Genomic DNA, 20,740 nt, shown 5'->3' with positions numbered 1-20,740 from the left:
GAAGCAAAAGTAGGACAAGTTCAAAGAAGTAATCCATAAAACCCCTCACCTCCAGTACGAAACTCTTACCTGCATGTTAGCAAGTAAACGAGGCCTCTCTCAGCAGAGCTCCTTTGCTGACCACCCACTAAGCAAGAGCCAATCTTTCTTCCACTGAAGCTGCTTGTGGACAAAGGGACCACAAAGGACTGACCTCACCTGAGTGCAGAGACAATCCATGCTACTTATTTTAAGGTATTCCATAAATTGATAAAGAAGGCAAGAGCCCTCAACCAGAAAATATGGCTCCAATTAAGGCATAGTCAATGGACAAGGTACAGAATATGTTCAATAAAATGGAAATAACAGAAAAAAAGCTTTATGAAGTTTAAGCTAAAATAAATAATGGTACCTGGATTTACAAACACAAAAAAGAGAATCAAGCTGATGTTCTGAGTGAGCAAAAGAAAAAAAATGTCACACAATAGATATTTTTAAAAAACATTTAAAATGGAATCTATAAACAAAAAGATCTGAGAATTTTAATATAAATACTAGTTGATTTGGGAAAGTAACAGAAGAAAATAAGAAAGACATAAATGAATACATTTCCTATAGCTAGAGAAAGATTTGACATAAAACTGTACATCAGCTGGGCGTGGTGGTGCACACATATAATCCCAATACTTGGGAGACTGAGACAGGAGTTTCATAGATTCACAGCCAACCTCAACTACTTAGTGAGGCCCTCTGTAACTTAGTGAAACCCTGTTTCAAAAGAAAGAATAATAAATAGGGCTGGGGTGTAGCCTGGAGGTAGAATGGCGCTGGGTTCCATTCCCAGTACTTAAAGAAAAATCTCTGTACATCAAAAACTACCTTTATGAAGGTAAAGACACAATCAAACTTTTGGGGAAAAGTCCACTTGTATTGGCAACAAAGACTTATAAATTATACTCTAAACCAGAAGAAAATAGAAAATTAAAACAGTAAGTATAGACTATTGAGAAAATTAGACTAAGGCCCAATAATTCTATACCTAGCCAAGATAATCACCATTTAAGAGAACAAAAGAATATGAAAAAGTAAGTATTTGGAGTACTGTCCCCCCTGGCAACCCAGTTTAAGGAAATACACAGAAATATTCTAACTAAATGATAGCGAATCGGATTATGGAGCTCATGATATAAAGAAACAAGGGATGCAGAAAAACATGACAACAACAAATAGTGGATGATAATAATGTCACTGAAATCTCTAATGCCTGATACTTCCCTTTTGAGAAAAGAAAAACCCCTAATAAAACAAAGGTCCAACCTACCTCAGCATGGTAGGTAGTGTGTGTGAATGCATGTGGGGAATGGTGCAGGAAGTACAAAATTAAATAAGAAAACAGAAGGTCTTCTCTCAGGAAGAAAGAATGGATGGAATAAGGAAGTAAAATGTACTGGGGACATAGGGTTATGTAGTTTGTATATATTGGTGGAGAAATCCAAATTTAGTAATAACTATATGTGATAAAGACTACTAATATAATGAAAAATAGTCATAATATTCTTAAAACTTTTAAGAAGTTCAATAAATCAAGAAAATTAGAGTAAAACAAAAGAACAAAGCAAATAGCAAACAAAAATATAGGAAACAAAACCAGATATGTAAAACATCACAATCATTGTGTACTGAATTCTTCCATCAAAAGACAAAGAGTAGCTTAATAATTATAATATATAAAATTGAGGCATAAGGTATTTCTAAAAATCTACTAAAACAAAGTTATAAAGAAAAATTGGAAACTGGGCAGCGTGGTGCACACCTTAACACTAGGACTTGGGAGGCTGAGACAAGAGGATCACAGGTTTAAGGTCAGCAACACCCTGATTCAAAATAAAAAGAGCTGGAGGTGTTGTTCAGTGGTAGAAGGCCCCTGAGTTCAATCCCCAGTACCACAAAAAGAAAGAAAAGACTTAGAAGTTAAGGAAGGACAGGATTACTAGAAAAGGAAAAAACACCAAACCAGCATGAATGGCAACATTAATATCAATTAAAATGATTGAAAGATAAAAGCATTAACAAAGCCAAAGAATAATATATAATAGGAGAAAGTTAATTAGTGAAGAAGTTATATATAAGACATAAAATTTAGTAGAATAAGTAATATAGCAACCATACATATAAAGCAAAATTCCCAGAAATACAAGGTGAAATCGACAAAAAACATTTATTGTGAGATATTTTAATATGCTTCCTTCAAAATTGTGCATTTATTACAGTAAAAATATATTTGAAGAATAAAATAATTTTTCTCTTATATTTGTGTGCCACACAAGTTAAACATATCTGATTAATAGCATTAATAGAAACTTCGATAAATTTCCCAAAGCAAGTTAGCTTTCATTTTACTTTTTAAAAAGAAAGTTTTTTAAAAAAACTTCTAATTATTGGGAAATTAAGAAATCTCTTCCACATAATTCATGATCCAAACCTGAAATCAAAATCAAAACCACAAATTAAATCACAAAAAGGAAAAGAAAAGACACTGCATAACAACCTATCAAGTATAGCTACAGTATGTACAGGGGGAGATTTGTAGCCTTTTATGATTTTATTGCTTAAAATAAAACAAAATACTCAAGCTCATGATTATCACAACTGATTTGGAGCAATTTGCATCTTATTTTTCCTTGATTTTTGAAAAAATGTCCGGATAGGCCCCTGTGATTTCACTGATTTTTCAGGTTTCTTGATTCTTTTTCACTTCTTCCCTTCATCGAGGTCATAGTGAGAGCTAATGAAGCGATCAAGAATTTGTCTGTCTGAAAATTAAGAAAAAACACACAGAATGAAAATTTCCATGCAACTACTAAAATTCTTGTTAGAGAAATTCTAGGAAGGATGCTGATATCTGAAAACAGTACTGTATTTCTGTATTTACCAATTTGGTAAGAAACCAAAAGAATCAAAGGGTTTTATGTCTAATACCTAAAGAGAAACAGTTGCATAATTGTTAAGAGCAAACTTAATATTCAAGGGATTGGGTGGCTTACTGAAAAGAATATGGATTTTATTTTATTTTAACTTAGTTTTTTGGTACTGGGAGTTGAGACTTAGGGGTACTTTACCTCTGAACCATACCTCCAGCCCTATTTTTTTTTTTAATTTTTATTTTTCAAACAGGGTCTCACCAAGTTGCTGAGGCTGTTCTTGAACCTGTGGCCCTCCTGTCTCAGCCTCCCAAGTACTGAGTTTATAAGCATATGCCATCATGCCTGGCAAGAACATGGATTTTAGACCAAAACAGACCTAAGTTTTAGTTTTGAGCAGACCATTCTTAACAAGCCATGTAACCTCTTCACTAAGTCATTTCCTCCTCTTTGAGTGGAGGTCATAGTACTTACCTTACACTGTTGCTGGAATTTATTGGGACATTGTTGTGTGGTGCCTGGCAAAGACATTAAAGAAATAGTAGCCTTGCCCCCTATTGCTGGGTGCATAGTAATAAATGTTGATGCTAAACAATTGAGACTTGCTGCTAAAGTTGCACAGAAGCAAAGCTGCTTTTCTACCTGCCAACATCAGTAGGCTTTGCTATCTTGAGTGCTGTTTGACCTTGGGAAGATCCTTCAGCAACTTGACCTCCATTTTCTCATCTTTAAAATGGAGTCTTGTGTCAGGCTTGGTGGCGCATGCTTGTAATCCCAGTACTTGGGAGGCTGAGACAGGAGGATCCTGGTTCTCAGCCAGCCTTAGCTACTCAGTGAGGCTCTCCACAACTTAGTGAAATCCTGTTTCAAAATAAAGAATAAAAAATCGGGCTGGGGGTATAGTGTAGAGATAGAATGCCCCTGGGTTCAATCTCCAGTACCGCAAAAAAATAAAAATAAAATAAAGCTGAGTCTTGTGGGCATCTTTAAAATGTCATTATGAACATCTATGATTCCTTAATTTCGTATTTTGTAAATAGCAGAATTGGAGCTGTAAGACTTCGTTCACTCCCAGAAACTGTCATCTGTGCATCCCAAACCAATTTAGAGTGCAGGGATAACATGTTCTCATGTTTAACACTTATGTCACTCTGCTCAGTGTCACACAGGCCAGCTGGGACCCACAGGTCAGGGACATGGGTGTTTTTGTACATTTGCATACATTGCTGTTTTCTTGTCATTATACATGTGTTATCATTGCAATCTCATATTAATTTTGAATTGTTACAAGCTAGCAGAGAGACCTTGGTTTGTGCCTTCCTGAAAGATTTCAGTTGAGAGATAGGAGAAGCATAAAGGATTTATGTAGCAAAGTGAATGGGTCTTTAAAAAGGAGGCTGTATTAGAAGATGAGTACAGTATACTCCAAAGAGCTGTGGGGTGCTCAGTAAGAGGTCTTAGAACCTTCGTCTTTGTGTAGTGTGTATTTGGGTTGGCTTTTGCTCTCTTATACCATAATTTAGCGCTTTTGCCCTATTCCCCTGTGTTGGAGAATTTTCTATCAGTGCCTAAAAGTAACTAAGATTACTTCTATTACAGAGCCTATAATGGGTGTCTATCTCCCACATCAGACAATGAGCTTCCTAGTAAGATGGATTCTTTTATTTAGCTGTGTGTCAAATGAGCATTACAAGTAATAATCAATGAAATTTGTTAAATAAGTAAATAAATGTATTTTTTTTCAGTACTTGGAATTAAACACAGGGCCTCATATGTACCAAGCAAGCACTTTACCACTGACCTGTATCTCCTATCCAATAAATACATTAGTGTGTGTGTGTGTGTGTGTGTGTGTGTGTGTGTGTGTGTGTGTCTGGGGGGATGGAACCCAGGTGCATTCGATCTCTGAGCTACATCCCCTGCCCTATTTTTTATTCTTTTTTTTTTAAACAGGGTCTCACTGAGTTGCAAAGGGCCTCACTAAGAAGCTGAGGCTGTCCGCAAACCGCGATCCTCCGGTCTCAGCCTCCCAAATGCTGGGATTACAAGTGTGCGCCACCACACCCAGCTAATAAATACATTCTTAATACTGAGTTACAGGATAGAAAGAAATACCTTTTGGATACCCATATTCATTGGAGTTTTAGTTGGAGAAAGATGCAAAGGGTGTCATAGATGAAAAAGTTTACAGAAAACCAGATTCCAGATAATTTTATCTTTTAAGTGGGTAGGTGACACAGTCCTTACAAAGGATAATGATGCCTAGAGAGTAAGTTTGGGGTGGCTGGAAGCAGACTTGGGCATTAAAACGATTTTGAAAACAGATATCTAGTTCAAGCTCAGGTTGCAAATAACTTTTGGGTATCTTATTCAAAGTACTTGAGGCCAGAAATGTTTAATATTTGGGGTTGCTTTCTGGATATCCCTTATCCAAAGTGCTCAAGACCAAAAATATCTAATGTTTTGAATTTTTTATAATAATTTCATGGACACAATGAAAAATTTGGGGGAAGGAAACCAAGACTAAAGGGAACCTGCTTATCCCTGTGTTTTACGTGCAACCTGTCACGCAAGTAAGGGAATTAGTGTCAGCCCTCTCAAAGTTCAGACTTGGGATTTGGGGATCAGGAATGTGCACCCTGTACCAAATGTGGAAACACAGAGCCAGTGGAGGCAGAGGGATTGCCTTCGGCTGCTTGCTCCCTCTTTCTTCTTCCCCAGCTTTGTTTCTAGTCTTCCCGTAGTTGCCTCTGTTCCTCCCCGCCCTGCCATCTCTCTAGGCCACCTCCCCACCCTGACTTGGGCCCTTACTTAGGGGGAAGGCTGTTCCTTCCTCTACTTCTTTCCCTTTCAAAATGTTCCTGTCCTGGGATCCTATTTCATCAGGACAACCCTGTGCGAAGGACAACCCAGCAAAATGGCTTTAGCTGAGTTGATAACAGCTCAGCCAGGACATCTGCCAGAGTTGTTCTCTGCCCACTTCCTCAGTGTCACCACCACCACACACAGCAAAAACAGACAAATAAAAGGCACCACTGAAATTCACTAGCTGAGAAGCACTTGCATCATCCCTGACACTACAATCTGACAAGAGGTTTGGGGCAGGAGAGCTCAGAGGGAACCTCCCACTTGCTTGTCAGTCTCTAACACAACGGCATTGATGAGTGAGCCTTTCTACAGCAGAGCTGGGAAAGATGCCAAAACCCACGGGAAGCAGCTCCTTCACCAGCCCAAGGCAGAACAAAACCGCAAAGCTCTGGGCAGTGAGCCTCCGGGTACCCATCCCAGTGCTGCTCTAAGGGAACCAGGAAAGCAGGAGAGCCAAGAAGAAACCAAAAGCTAGTCCGTCCTAAGGTTACCTTGTTTGCATGAAAGCCCGACTGGTGGACACAGTGTTGATCTAAAAGTTCCGCTTACCTGAGTCATCTTGGAGGATGCAGAGGTTTCACCCTTAGGGGGTGCCACCAAGATTTAGATTGCACATGTCACACAGAAGGGTGGCCAAGGTGACAGTCACCATGGTCCACTGAGCAAAAGTGGCTGCAGATGAGAATATCCACTGGGGGAAGACAGCGATATTTTCTAGAGGGTCCTAAGATGTGGCTCCTAGAAGTGAACTCTTGGCAAAATGCAGAAGATGATTTTATATATCTTTCTCAAACCTAGGGAAATAACAGGAAAGTATTTTGGGCTTGCCACCCAGCCCTGCTCTGTCTTTGGGGACGATGGGACCAGCCAACCTCCAGGAGACTCTTGTTTTACTTCTGAAGTGACAAACTGGCTCAGAGACAATTGTTGAGAGGAATGAGGCTCCCAGTTGAAAATACACGTGCCTCCAAATGAAGACATCTGCTCATGGTACCTCCCTAAAATCCAACATCCAGATACTTTCAAGGGTGGAAAATACTCCCTTTTTCCCCAGCATACACATACACCCTCCCTTTCAGTCTCATCTACAGTGAGTTTTCAGTTTTGTTTAGAACAGGAAATCTCAGAAATAAAGGATTCAATGAAAATTTCAGAGGAGCCAGTTCTCTGGCTAGGGACAAGTGAAGTGCAGCAGTTGAGCACCCAAGAGGGTCAGGTGGAAGACAGAGGGCAGGTGGAGGGCTGCGGAGCTTAAGCCCCATCACAGGGCACAGAGGAGCTGGTGACCCACATTGTCTTGAGCACAGAGTGAGGTTTAGCAGATGACCTGTCAGGTGAAGGAAAAAATATTAGAACCTCTGCTTAGTTTGCTTCTTGCTTCCTCCTTTAAGTTGGGATGTTTTCTAGTGGACATAATACATCAGTTTGGTGGTATATGAATACACTTTATGTTAATATTTGCATCTACACTGGGACGCGTGCTAACACTCGGAGTGACGAGGTATGCGAGTCCTCACAGAGGGCACAGAGAGGCAGCTATGGGAAGAGTGTGTGTCTTCTCCCGGAACTCAGTTGACATTTCACACACAGTCAAACTGACCAATCACCCCTGAGACACTCCCAAATCCACCCCACCCGCTCAGTCCTGAAATGGGAGGGCACTATTATGTGGAATAAAGGGACTCTACCCTGAGTTTGGCATCTGCTTTCTGTGTGGATGAGAAATATGGAGATTCTCATGCACCTTAAACAGCTTGCACAAACATATGCCACCGAATAAGAAACAAAGAGTAAACAAAACGAAACCAAACCAAGAGGGAGTGAAATTATCTACAAGAGGAATCAATTAGCTATAAGAAAAAGAGAAGTCATCTTGGAGCAATTTAACCATGGGAAAAATGAGATTCAAAATGAATGAAAACTTCCATGTTTCATTTTAATAAATGGGAATAGTATCACTGGTGCCTCTTTAAGAAACGCTTTTCTCGTGTGTTGAGGTTTACACAACACAAGGGGATTCCCTCCAACTCCCATGCCTAGATATGGGAATAACTGCTATTCAGCATAAAGCCATATATTTTGTTTGGTTGAAATGGCAACCCAGAGCCTCCCCTTACCTTTGTTGGAAACACTCCGAAGGTACTGTTGGACTTGTGAGGGAGTGAACGAGTTAAAGATCATTAAGAAGTCCAGGTAGGATGTCCCGTAGTCACTTTGGTAGGTGGTCTGTCTCTTTATGCGTTCTTGGTTTCTCATGTAGCTGTGTAAAACCGAGGGCACTGCAGAAGCACACGGGGAAGGAGAGATGCAGAGGCTGTCACCCTAGCAGAGAACTATCGCTCTTCTTATGAACATGCCCCTGCCGGCCCTGAGCCCATCTTGGAGTTCACTCGAGAATACTTAATAACATTTTACAGCAACTGTGCTCTTCCTTCCACTTTATAGGCGGAGATCTTTATCCCCAACTCCTGCCTCTCTCAGTCTTCTGAGATGCCTGGCCCCCTGCGATGGGAGCAGCACGTTCAATCGCATGCCAAGATCCTTGGCTTCCTCTGTGACCATGACCCAAACTGGCTGCCAGGGTTACTATATTCAGGAACCTCAGAGGGGATGGTGACATCGGGCCACAAAACAACACATGTGTTAGTTTAAAAAAACAAACAAAAACAAAAGAAAACAAAAATTGTTCTTCATGCTGTTTCTCAGCTGCAGGTGCAGACTCTGAGAGCCCTGTGGAACCAAATGTCTGCTCTGAGTGGAACCTGAAGAAACCTCAGTTAGAAACTGATGGCAGTTGCTGGACAGACCAGAATAACTGAGACACAGGCAGGAAACTCCTCAAAACACAGGTTACCTTAGTCCCAGCCTGCAGGGTGTAGACCACTGCATCAACAATTCTGGCTACAATCAGTCAGCCCTCCATTTTCCAATCTGGCCGCTTCAATTCCTCTGCCAGGAATAGACAGGAAGCGTGTGTGTGTGTGTGTGTGTGTGTGTGTGTGTGTGTGTGTGTGTGTGTCAGAGAGACAGAGAGACAGAGAGAGAGACAGAGAGAGAGGAGAGAGAAAGAGAGAGAGAGGAGAGAGAGGAGAGAGAAAAAGAGAGAGAGGAGAGAGGGAGAGAGAGAGGAGAGAGAAAAAGAGAGAGGAGAGAGGGAGAGAGAGAGGAGAGAGAGGGAGAGAGAGAGGAGAGAGAGAGGAGAGAGAGAGAGACACACACACACACACACACACACACACTGGGGATTAAACCTAGGAGCATCCTCCCTCCAAGTTACAGCCCAGCCCTATTTTTTATTCTTTATTTTGTAACAGGGTCTCACTAAGTTGAGGAGGGTCTCATTAAGTAGCTGAGACTGGCCACAAAACACGATCCTCCTACCTCAGCCTCCCAATGCTGGGATTACAAGCATGCGCCACCTCGCCCGGCTAAGCGCCTTCTCTTTGTCAACACCAAAGGCAGAGCAGTGGCTTCTGTGTATGTCAAGCAGCAAGCTTTGCTGGGAAGCAACAGGATCTGTGAAGTTATTCTAAATTTCTGTACTGGGGATTGAATCCTGGGGTTGGTTGGTTGTTTTGTTTGTATTGGGGATTGAACCCAGAGGTGTTCTACCTCTGAGCTACACCTCCATCCCTATTTTATTTTGTGACAGGGCATAAATTACCAGGCACTGGCCTCAAACCTGTGCTCCTTCTGCCTTAGCCTCCCAAGTACTGTGATTACAGGCATGTGCCACCATGCTCCACTATGAAGTTATTTTAGAAACTCCAGGTATACTTACCTAGACCCTGAGAAGCAATAGGCAGGCTTGAATAGCATCCATATTTGAAACTAAAATCCTGTAGCTCAGGAATTTTAGCTGGAACTTGATAATTTCGTCGAAATTCAGTGTCTAGGGGTCGAGGAAGGATTTTTTTCCATTCCAGAGACACCTGAGGATTTTTCTTAATCTTCTGAGCTGGAGTAGGGTAGAAATGGAAGGTGGAAATTACTCCTGTTAAGCCATTTCTCAGTAGCTTTTCACTCCATTTTGACTCTGGCAGTAGCTTGCAATTTATTACACTAAAAAACCCCTTCCTTGTATTTAGAATGGTCAGTGTACTTTTTATAAATACTTTAAGCAAAAAATAATTTTCTTCTTTCTCAGCCACAGCAAGAATATGCTCCAATGCGTTTAAGTAGTTTCTAATAAATATATTTGTATGTTGGTCAGGAATATCCTTTTGTTCTGCAACTTGGCCACAGAAGGCATTGATCTCCACTAGGTCTAACCAGTCCCTAGGGCCAGGTGAGTAGTAGAGAAGGCGATTCTGAATATGGCTAGGCTTGCCTTATAAAGCACAGGATAGCCAGCTAAATTTGAATTTCAGATATTAATACTTTTAGTGTGAATATGTTTAAGTACTTGTTATATACTCTAAGTCATTATTTATATTTAACTGACCAGCCTGTATTTTTATTTGTTTAATCTACCCGCCATAGATGGAGTGGTGTCCATCATCCTCATTACATGGAAAAGAAGCATTCAAAGCTTATCCTTTATTGATGGAGAGTTAGATAGCATTATTATTATCATTACTGAACAATAACCCGATCATTTCTTTGAAATATCTCTAATAAATTCATTAAATATATCATCATTAAGTATATATGGACCACTGATTAAACATGAGTTCCACACCATTACCAGAGAAATCACAAATCATCTCACTTAGAATAAATTCACTCCTCCCATAGGACTGGTAATATGGTAAAAGATTCAAAAACAATATTTTCTCATACAACTCAACAGTCATGATTTAAAAATTTAACGGATCAATCAAAACCTCCTAACACCAATTTTTCTATTGTTTTACCTTAAGCCACTATACTAGATACTGGCACCTTTAAGTGCATTAAAATCCAAAAACAGTACCCTAATGATATACCATATAAGGAATCTTCTAAAATATTTATTCAAATTACCCCAAAGCATCTTTCAGGTCTCCACAGTACTAACTTCTGGGTTCACATGACATAAAATATACTAAATACATCCCACTTCTATGTGTTTCAGCCTAAGTCAGCAAAAAAGTTAAAATATCTCATTTAAGTGCTATGTTTAGGTTTTCATGGTTAACCTGTATTGTGAGTGTCGTCTCATAGGGTTGAAGTTTTCAGACGTCAGATGGTGGTTTGAGCACAAAAGAGGAACATCTATTAAAGCCCTTTGAATGGTCATAGACGCACATGGCATGGACCCATCTGATTCCCCCATGCCAACTACATGCATGAATGTTACCCTAAAGTGGGGGCCCCCAACTCCATCCCTGTTCAGCTCGAAGCAGTTTATGACCGGCTCGATGTCCTTATTCCTTTGCTAAGGGATACATTCATGTGAAAGAAATGAGGGAAAAATTAATGGAAATTGAGCTCATGTTAAATGTGTAAAATTGTAAAAGTCAAAATGTATTTTCTGTATCTACCTTTGCCCTGACAGGTGTCAGGAAGTTACTAGACAGAGGGGGGAATGTACCAGTATTGGGAATGGCTTAGGAAGATTTGAGAAAGCTCTGATTATTAATAGATATATTTCAGCAATAATTGTGTCAAAATGGCAGACCTGGAGAGAGAAAGGTTTGGCTTTGGTCAGGAAGCAAACAGCTATTGAAACTTAGATTGACTTAGCTAAAAGTAATTAGCAAGTCAATAGGAGAGGGGAGCTAGGCCTTTCTCTGTCTAAAGACAGATGTACATGATTAGATAAGCTAGCTAAGATGGTAGGAGGGGTCGACCTTCCTGAGACACCTTGCCACACCTTGCTGGGGGAGGTACCTTACAGGGTAAGGGGAGGAACCTTACAGGGACGTTTACTACGTCAGAATTACGTAAACAAGATGGAGGTCATGGGTATAAAAACTGGTCCACGTGCTGTATCTTTGGGGTGGTGAATTGGCTCAGACCATCTTCTGTATTTCTATCTTTTTAATAAACTTCTTTAAATCTTCCCCCCCAAAAAGAAAAAACAATCACTCCTAATTCTTGTTACAAAGCCTTAGTTCAGAGGGATATCATGCATCATCTTTATTCAGAATGATAGAGGTTAAAATATGAGTTTCATAAGCAATGTCCAAATAGTGCAAATTACTGTTAACATTGAACTCAATCTCTTCCAAATTAATTTTTCAAAAGGTCCTTTTAAAATAAGCTCTAATATACAGTGTATATCAAAGGATTCATAATGACATCTACTGGTATACATTATATATCAAAGGATGCATAATTTTATCTACCAGCACCTGAAAGCATTTTGATATTGATTTTTTAAATGACTACTATCTAGAGCAGCAGAGGAACACATTCTACCACATGCTGTCTCTTATTTTGGATGACCCAAGAGAAGATGCAGATGACCGGTGGCCTTAGAATGACCTCAGAAGCTGCCTGTGGAGATACTCTGCAAAATCATCCCTATCATTCCTAGTAAGGATCCTAAGACCCTTCTCTGATTTGGCTTTTGTCATATAGCTTTATAGAAAAAAAATCTGTTGAAATATGATGCATTGGTGTCTCTTTCTCTCCTGAAACAAACACTCAATAGCCAATGTTTTCATTTTCTGGATGCAATCTTTGCTACTTGCCAAGGTGATTAATAATTAAGTAATTGTTCTGCCTAAAAAAATCAAACTAGTGTGATTAGAAAGATATCTACAGGGGATCAGATATGGAATGCACTGTCTTGTGATCCAAACACAGGAGCTGTGGTTCTCACATGGAGTTAGGGTGTCAGAATCGCCTGGTGTGATGGTTAATCTGGATCATCAACTTGGACTGAGAGACGCCTAGGATTAAGAGGTTTCAGGGTGTGTTGATGAGAGGATTGGCATGTGGAACAGAGAACTGAGAGAGAAATCCTTCCCTGAATGTGGGCATGCTGTCCCAATTGGGGTCCATTGGGAGCAAAGGGTGAAAGCAGGCGGAAACAGCAGGAAGGCGAGCTCGAGTCTTCCTGAGCAGGTGCATCCTTGCTGCTGTTCTCCCCTGAGGACATGAAGACTCTTCCAAAGTGGACTCTCACCAACAATTCTTTAGGGAGTTTCCGGGCCTTTCCACCTTGCACTAGAGCTACATCACTGGTCCTTCATGTTCTGAGACTTCAGCTTTTGGACTGAGTAGCTACTGGTTCCTCACCAATTTGATAAATCCCTTTTGTAACACACATATCCCATGGGCTCTGTTCCTCTAGAGAAGGGTTTCTAAACCTACTGTTGAACTGCATCCCAGATGTTGCAGATGTCTAGAAGTGGGACCCTAGGCACTTAAATTGTGAATCACTGACTCTGAGCTTAGAATAAGGTACGATGGAAATCCAAAGAATGTGTGAGGTTTTGTTAGGGGAAGCAGAGAAAGACAAGGACCAAAAAGCAGACAGACAGAGAGGGCTTTGATGATGGGTCAACACAGATGTGCACAGTGTGCCCATGAAAGGTGGCCGATGGAGTGTGGGGTACACACAGTAGGGAGGAGTAGTTGAGGATGAAACAGGAGAGGTGAGCTGGGACCAGGCTAGGAAGGGTCTTGAATATTTTTCCACATGGACTAGGATGGACCAGTATAGAGATAGGACAACTGGATATGAAGACTCAGAAAAGGCCTAAATCAGGATCTAGATGTACTTTTAAGTTCCTTTGAAGATGGAGATGAAGTCTTAGTTTTAACTTGTCCTCTGTATTTAACACATTAAGAGACCATTAAATATTTACTAAATTTATGACTGAACAGCAGAAAACCAGAAACGTAACTGCTATGGATTAGCAATTCATATCTGAACCACACTCTGAGGACTGCCTGTGTGGTGTATGCCTAAGATAACTCCTTGTGAGCTATATAAAGTTTATCTGTAGTGTGGGCTTAGTTTTTCTCAACTAATGCATTTGTTGTCCTTATAAAATTTCATGAACCCCTTCAGACATTACTAACATGGAGGTTCATGATACAATGGGCCTTAACCAACTCCTGATCCCCCATCCTGGTGCTGAAGTATCGACAGACAAGATAACATGAACCCAGACCTAAGTTTACCTAAGACCTAGATCCTTCCAGGGGGCCATCCCTGTTCCCCAGGGACTCAACTTCTTCTGGTTTCTTATTAACTGTGATACTATACTAGTAAGTTTGTCCAAAAAAGGAAACTGGCCCATTTAATATTAGAAATGCTCTACCCAAAAGTCAATCTACAACAAGGACCATTCTAAATCATTAAGACCATTGGCACATACTCTGTAGCCAAGTGAGAGCTGGTTCTGCTGTCTTCACCAGCTGTGCGAATTCATGGAAGACACTGTCTCCAAGCATGTGCGAGCCCTCATTTGCCTTAATTCAATAATGGAGATACAAAGCTAAGGCACAGCCCCTGTGCTTCAGAGGCTTAAGGTATTAGGGAAACAAACACACAGAGAGAAGATACTTACAATATTATACAATAGGTCCTTCAAAAGGGATTAGAATGTGTCTACAAAAACACATGGGAGAGCTACTGATCCAAAGCTGGGGATCAGAGGTTTCTAGGATAGAAATGAAGTCTAGATTTCAGTGACAGGGAGATGGATGCAAAGAAGGGGAGAGGTGTTTCCTATGAAGGAAGCACTGTGTGCAGATGGGAGGAGGCCACAGGGTGTGCTGAGTTTGCAGGCTGGGCGGCAGTACAGTTTCCTGGGGGTGGGTTCTGGAGAGGCAAGGACAAGATGATATATATTATAGACTGAAGCATTTAGCCTTTGTTCTGAAGATAACAGGCGGTCCCTGAAGAACTTAAACCAGAAGGTCACATCAACTTGCACATCTAGAAACTCACTATGGCTGCAGTGTTCACAGTGGATTAAAGGGGACAGAACAGAACAGGGAGTTGGATTAGAGGTCGTCCAAGGGGAGGCACTGGAAGCCTGAACTAAGACAGGGCTGTGGGAGGGAGAGAAGCAGATGGAGTTCAGAGATTTAAGAGAGAGTCTTGACAGGCCTTGGGTATTTACCTGCACAGGGGGAAATTGTGATTTGCTCATGCTGAATGAACAACTTTGATTGGAAACTCAAAGACATTTTTTAAGAATGCTGACATTCAAATGTTTTCCCATGACCCTTAATATTTATCTGCAGGTATAATGGCCTTTTGATCCCATATTCATATAGCTTCACAAAGAGGCATTTTCCACATGTTTTTTTCTGTCATTCAGCAACTATTTCCTAGGCTCTTTCTACCCATCAGATGCTGCCCAGGGCCCTGAGTGGATAAAGGTCTTTGGGGAGCATTCTAAATAGGAGAAGAAAGGATGAAACAAGAGAAGAATATATCAAATGATTTCACAGCACAAAATTTTAAATGAAATAAAGTGGTAGCACATCTCTTCAGATAAAATTAAAAAAAAAAGAAGGTCTCACGGGAGGTGACATTGAAGCTGGATCCTATGGGATGACAAAGCCAAGCCACGGGAATTACTGGGGAAGAACATTTCAGCAAAGCGGACAGTGCACACACTGGCTGAAGACGGAAAAGAAACTGGCATTTTACAGGGACTAAAAAAGGCCTGCGTGGCCAGAACCCCGAGTGAGGAGGATGGAGAGAGAGGAAGGTCATGAGGAGGCAAGCAAAGGCAAGCCTAACAGGAACCAGCAGAAGGAGCTGGAGTTTTAGCTGAAAAAATAGATCACAAGGAGAATGTGGCCAGCAACACTGCTGCCCAAAGGTAGATAGAAAGACGCAGATACAAAGACCCCCGAGAAGGCTTGACCTTGACAAGAACAGTTTCAGTGACTTGGTAGGGACAGAACCCAGACTGGAAGGGTTTGGAATATCTAAGAGTGAGCAGTACTTTCCATTGGAACCAGCGGATTGTCTCTGTTATATTCATGCATGTGGATTCCTTGGTCCTCAAATTTCATTGGAGTGACCGTAGATTAGAAATGTGAGTCCATTTCTAGAAGATAAAAACTAAACAATATGTAGTGAGTAAATGATCAAAGTAGAGCAAATTGAATCCTAGGTGAACAAAGAAAGGAATAACAGAAGAGAGATGCACAACTGAGGCCAGGGGCTCCAGCAGGCTCAAACTCAGAGGTGACAGGTGCAGCAGGGCGCAGTGTGAGTATCAGGGCTGCAAATTCAGGCTTGGCTGGAAGCTTGGGTGGTTCCCTGTGTCACCTTTCTAACCCCATACAGTCATATGACAGCCCATATCTGCTGCAATGTGAATGTCCCCTCCAAACACACGCTGAAATGTAATTGCCATTGCATCTGTATTATGATATGGGATATTTAAGAGGTGTTGAGGTCATGGGGGCAGAATGGGTTAATGCCATCATTAATTGTTTTCATTGTCCATGAAGAGCAGGACCCTGGAGTGGACAGTGGTGATAGAATTTGAGTCAGAGCCACAGCTTCTGCCCTGGAAGTGGCCACACTGTCATCCTGCGTGCTGATTCGTCCCCACTGCACAACCATCATCCTCTTCTTGGGCTGCTTCAACAGCCTCCCGCTGGCCTTGCTGCACTCCTTCCAAGGCCACCTCCTTCACTCCACAGCCCACATCCGAATCATGTCTCTACCCACATAAAAACCTTTTAGATTGTTGCTGGAGGAAACTGCGGTGTGCTTTAGCATGCCAAGATGGGGCTCTGCTGCCCATGAGGGTCTCTTCTCTCGTTCCCCTCACTTGCCCTTGCCTTGCCTCTGTATATGCTGAAAAGTTCACTTTGTTTTTCAAATGTTCCTTTGGGTCCTTCCAAATCTGCAACAACACTCTCCCCCAACCACTACCACCAGTTCCCTGCATCTTCACCTGGCTCATTTCTCTTCAACCTTCAGGGCCGAGGACCACCATCTCCCAGCCCTGCCTCACCACCCATGTTAGGATAACTGTTCCATTCTGTGCCCAGAGCAACCTGCGTTTCTTACAAGGTGCACTTTTGTAGGCATGCCTGTTTTGGCTCATGAAATTTCCTATTTCACGGCTAGACTGTGAATTCCTTGAGGAAAGAGACAGACATCCATGCTGCTAACTGCTGCAACTCAGCACATAGCACCTGGCCAGGGGAAGTGGAGAGCAAACACATGTACCTGTGGACATATCCACAAAGTCTCTCTTAGTGTGGGAAATAAACTGATTCGATACTGCCTTCCTAATTTCTTCCATCGAAGCAGGGATTTTCCAAGGGAGGCAGCTCCTTGCTGTATTTCTCAGATGCCCAGGAGGTAGTGTCCAATGAACGATGTCCTATCAATGCAAACACAGTTGTCAAGAAAATCCATTCGGGTTCACTGGATGAAATCAAGAATATGAGTATCTGTGTGAGCATAGTCTTTGGAATCCTTTATTTCTGCAGTGGCATGTGTGCAGGGCACCTGTCAACAGGAGCCTTTGCTTTACCCGGATGCAATGGCACTTCTTTGACTTTTCACATGAATGACAAGAGAAATGCAATGTGATTGCAAGCTGCAAAGAGCTGTGCTACCAACCAGAATTTCCCCACAGGTAAGACCAGAGGAGAATACCACACTATTCCAGTTCTGGCCACACGTTCCCAAGGAGCAGAGATGGGGCTGCTTTCCCTTTGTCAGCCGCAGAGAGAACCGCCACCATGCATAGAGTCTCACAACATTGTGAAGGGCAAGGGAGGGTAGGCATGGTTTCCTCTTCTCCTTCAAAGAGATTCTATAAACTCGAAACCTCCTTCCCGTCTTGCCATCTTCTCTCTTGTGACTACGCTTCCTAGCTTTCTAAGAAAATGGCAGCCATCAGCAGAGAAGCTCTGAGGCCCTCTGTGCCATCTGCCAGCCACCACCTGCACTGACACACTCTGGGAGGAGACAACCCAGCCTTCCTGGGCCATTGAATGCTGTCCCCTTTGTCTACTCCAGCACAGCGCTCCAACAGTCCTCACTTCTCTCTTACAACTTCAGTGTCTCCCTCTCCACTGGGAGGTCAGCAAACAAACCTGCCCTTATTCTCCTATCTTACAAAGAAAATCCTCTCTTTGCTCTACTTCCCTCTCTACTTACCAAGATGTGTTTCCATTTATATTGAAATTCCTCCAAATAGTTAAGTATACTAATTATTCCAAATTGTCTTTGAAGCCTCATTCTTCAGGTTCTCTCTCAATCCTCTTTCCCTTACGATTTATCTACCGTCAAAACCAATTTTGAATGTAACCATGTCTTTTGAAGAATCCATTTGATATACAGAGTTCTCAGTCTGGATTGCTGATTGCCCACCCATAGTGCTATTTAAGTCCCTGTCCCCTGGACTCAGAAAGGTAGATCCCTTGGACTAGACTATCAGAGGTGCTGGGCAAGACCACAAGGAACAGATAATGTCTTTGTGCAGTGGTGGCAGCTGTTGGAGCTCAATGCTTAGATGAGAAAAGTCTGCAGTCTGGCATGCCAACACTCATTAGACAAAAGCACCAAGGTCAGTCTGCCACACCAGCTCTCATTGGCTGAGAACACCAAGGTCAGTCCACCATACCAGCTCTCATTGGCTGAGAGGACAAAGGTCAGTCCACCACACCAGCTCTCATTGGCTGAGGGCACAAGGGGAGTCTGTCATGCTACCTCTCATTGAGTGAGATCCTTTAACAGCACTGACAGGAATAACATTTATATGTCTGCGTGGATGTTGTAGGTCCTAAAAGTTGGTAATACCACTTTCCACCACCACCCTCAAAACCAAAGATACATGAAAGAACTCAAATTTGTTACTACATATTTGTGTTTATTAGCTTAAAGAAGGTAGATTTCCAGGAAGGGGGGATGCATAGTTATTGTTTTATTAAAATGGAAGCAGGCAGCCAAATAAGTCTGTGAACCTTTTACAGTATAATAATTGTAATCCAATTCTTTACATTGAATTTAACGAAAATACTTAAGAGGCAAATAGACTGAAATGATTGGTTGCCATAAGGAATTAAGTTAAATGGGCATATTGTATGTTCTAGAGATTCCCATGTCTACATCTCCAAGTCATCTCTCTCACATGAGTTCCAACCCCATATATTTGAATCTGCAATGTCCCCAAGTCTCATGTGGTCAGAGGTGGGACTTTTGAGTAGTAACTGGATCATGAGGAATTAATCCATGGATGGCTGAATGGACTACTGGAAGGGAGGTGGGACAGAGTTAGAGGTCACTGGGGCATGCCCTGGAATAGTTTATCTTTTCTCCAGCCCCATCCTCTCTTGGCCTCTTGGCTGCCATGGGCTAAATAACCTTTCTCCATCATGCCCTTCTTCCATGATGTTCTACCTCTCTCAGGCCTAGAGCAATGGAGCTGCCCAACCATGGACTTAATCCACTGAAACCAGGAGCTCAAATAAATGTTTCCTCCTCTAAGTGGTTCTTGACAGGTATTTTGGTCTCAGTGACAAAAAGCTGACTAACCCAATAGTCACATGCCTACTGGACATATCTTAAACCAAAATGCCTTCACCTGAACTGCCATTTCCCCTTATTCTCTTCCCACCAAACCTGGTCTTCTACCAAGTCTCAACTCAGTCAAAAGCGTTAGCACACACTGGTCATCCAAATCAGAAATGTGCACATCGTCTTTCCCTTTATCTTTGTCTTTATCTTTCACATCCTTTTAATCATCAAATGTCCATTCTGTTACCTTGTCACCTATTTTTTTTTTTTTTTGCAGTACTGGGGATGGAACCCAGGGGCATTCTACCTCTGAGCTACACCCCTAGTCCTATTTTTTATTATTTATTTTGAAACCAGGTCTCACTGAGTTGCAAAGGGCCTAAGTATCTGAGGCTGTCTGTGAACCGCGATCCTCTGGTCTCAGCCTCCTAAATGCTGGGACTACAAGGGTGTGCCACCACACCCGGCTCTTGTCATCTACTGAATACATCCAGAGGCTCCATCCCTGGTGGTCAATGAGCAAATAAAACCCTTATTATAGCTGGAGAAGGGTGCACAGTGCCACAACACAGGAGAGTCAGCTTCCTCCAGCAGAGAGGGGAATTGGAGATGGCTGTTTTTACGCTCAGCCTTGAAGAAATATAGAACAGTTCCCTTTAATGGACAGGAGAGAGGCATTCAAAGAGGGAAGTAACAGTAATAAAAGGCAGGGAGGTTTGAGGATGCACAAAACAAAATACTGAACATAAGAACTCACACATGTTTGTTCATAGCAGCACCATTCACAATAGCCAAAAGGTGTAGTTGATCCAAATGTCCATCCACATTATTCAGTAATGAGAAGTTCTGATATTTGCTACAACCTAAGTTGACCTCAAAAATGTTATGCTAAGTGAAAGAAGTCAAACACAAAAAGTTACCTATCATATGACTGCATATATAAAACATCCAACATGGATGATCCATACAGAGAGAAAGCAGATGGTGGTTTCCCAGATCCAGGGGACAAGGAAGGGGAAGTAATTGTTTAATAAATATGGGGTTTCTTCTGAGGAGATGAAAATTTCTACAAGAGAGAGGTGGTGGTTACACAACTATGTGAATATACTAAGTGCCAGTGAACTGTTCATATTAAAACGGTTAATTCTATATTATGTGAATTTCACTTCAATGTTTTTTTTGTACTAGGCATTGAACCCAGAGGTGTTCTATCTTCAAGCTATTTCTCTAGCACCTTTTATTTTTGTTTTTGAAACAGGGTCTTTCTAGGTTGCTAATGGTCTTGCTAAATTGCTGAGGCTATCCATTTTTTTTTAAACTAGGAGATAGATGAGAAGTGGTTAGGAATGAAGATGAGAAGATAGGCAGGAAATAGTGTAAGAAGGAGAAGAAGGGGGAGGTCATTGAGACATATTCATCCTCTCATGGACTGTTAATACAGTTCTCAATTCAAAGATATGCGACTTCCGGGAAGATGGCGACCGAGAAAAGCGGGGCTTAAGAGCCCCGCTAACAACCAATCTCCATTACCACAAAATCAGCGCCTTTCATAGCCAGAAAACACCATCACCAGAGAAACAAA

The 20,740-nt window shown here is 41.7% G+C and overlaps 1 protein-coding gene across 1 annotated transcript in view; it reads right to left on the bottom strand.

The window, feature by feature from the left end:
- Positions 1-2,730: 2,730 nt before the first annotated feature.
- Positions 2,731-20,740, bottom strand: part of TEX26 (testis expressed 26) — a gene marked incomplete at both ends in the record, with an annotated part of 34,786 nt that continues 16,776 nt past the window's right edge. The window contains 4 exons of the mRNA XM_080689434.1: positions 2,731-2,792; positions 7,886-8,047; positions 9,550-9,726; positions 16,858-17,014. Of these exons, the coding sequence (XP_080545560.1) occupies positions 2,731-2,792; positions 7,886-8,047; positions 9,550-9,726; positions 16,858-17,014 (558 nt within the window). The remainder of the gene's footprint in view (positions 2,793-7,885; positions 8,048-9,549; positions 9,727-16,857; positions 17,015-20,740) is intronic.

Source organism: Muscardinus avellanarius (genome assembly GCF_963383645.1).
Source record: "Muscardinus avellanarius genome assembly, chromosome: 2".
Taxonomy (NCBI): domain Eukaryota; kingdom Metazoa; phylum Chordata; class Mammalia; order Rodentia; family Gliridae; genus Muscardinus; species Muscardinus avellanarius.
The sequence above is the reverse complement of the archived record's forward strand: the minus strand, read 5'-3'. Positions and strand labels throughout refer to the sequence as shown.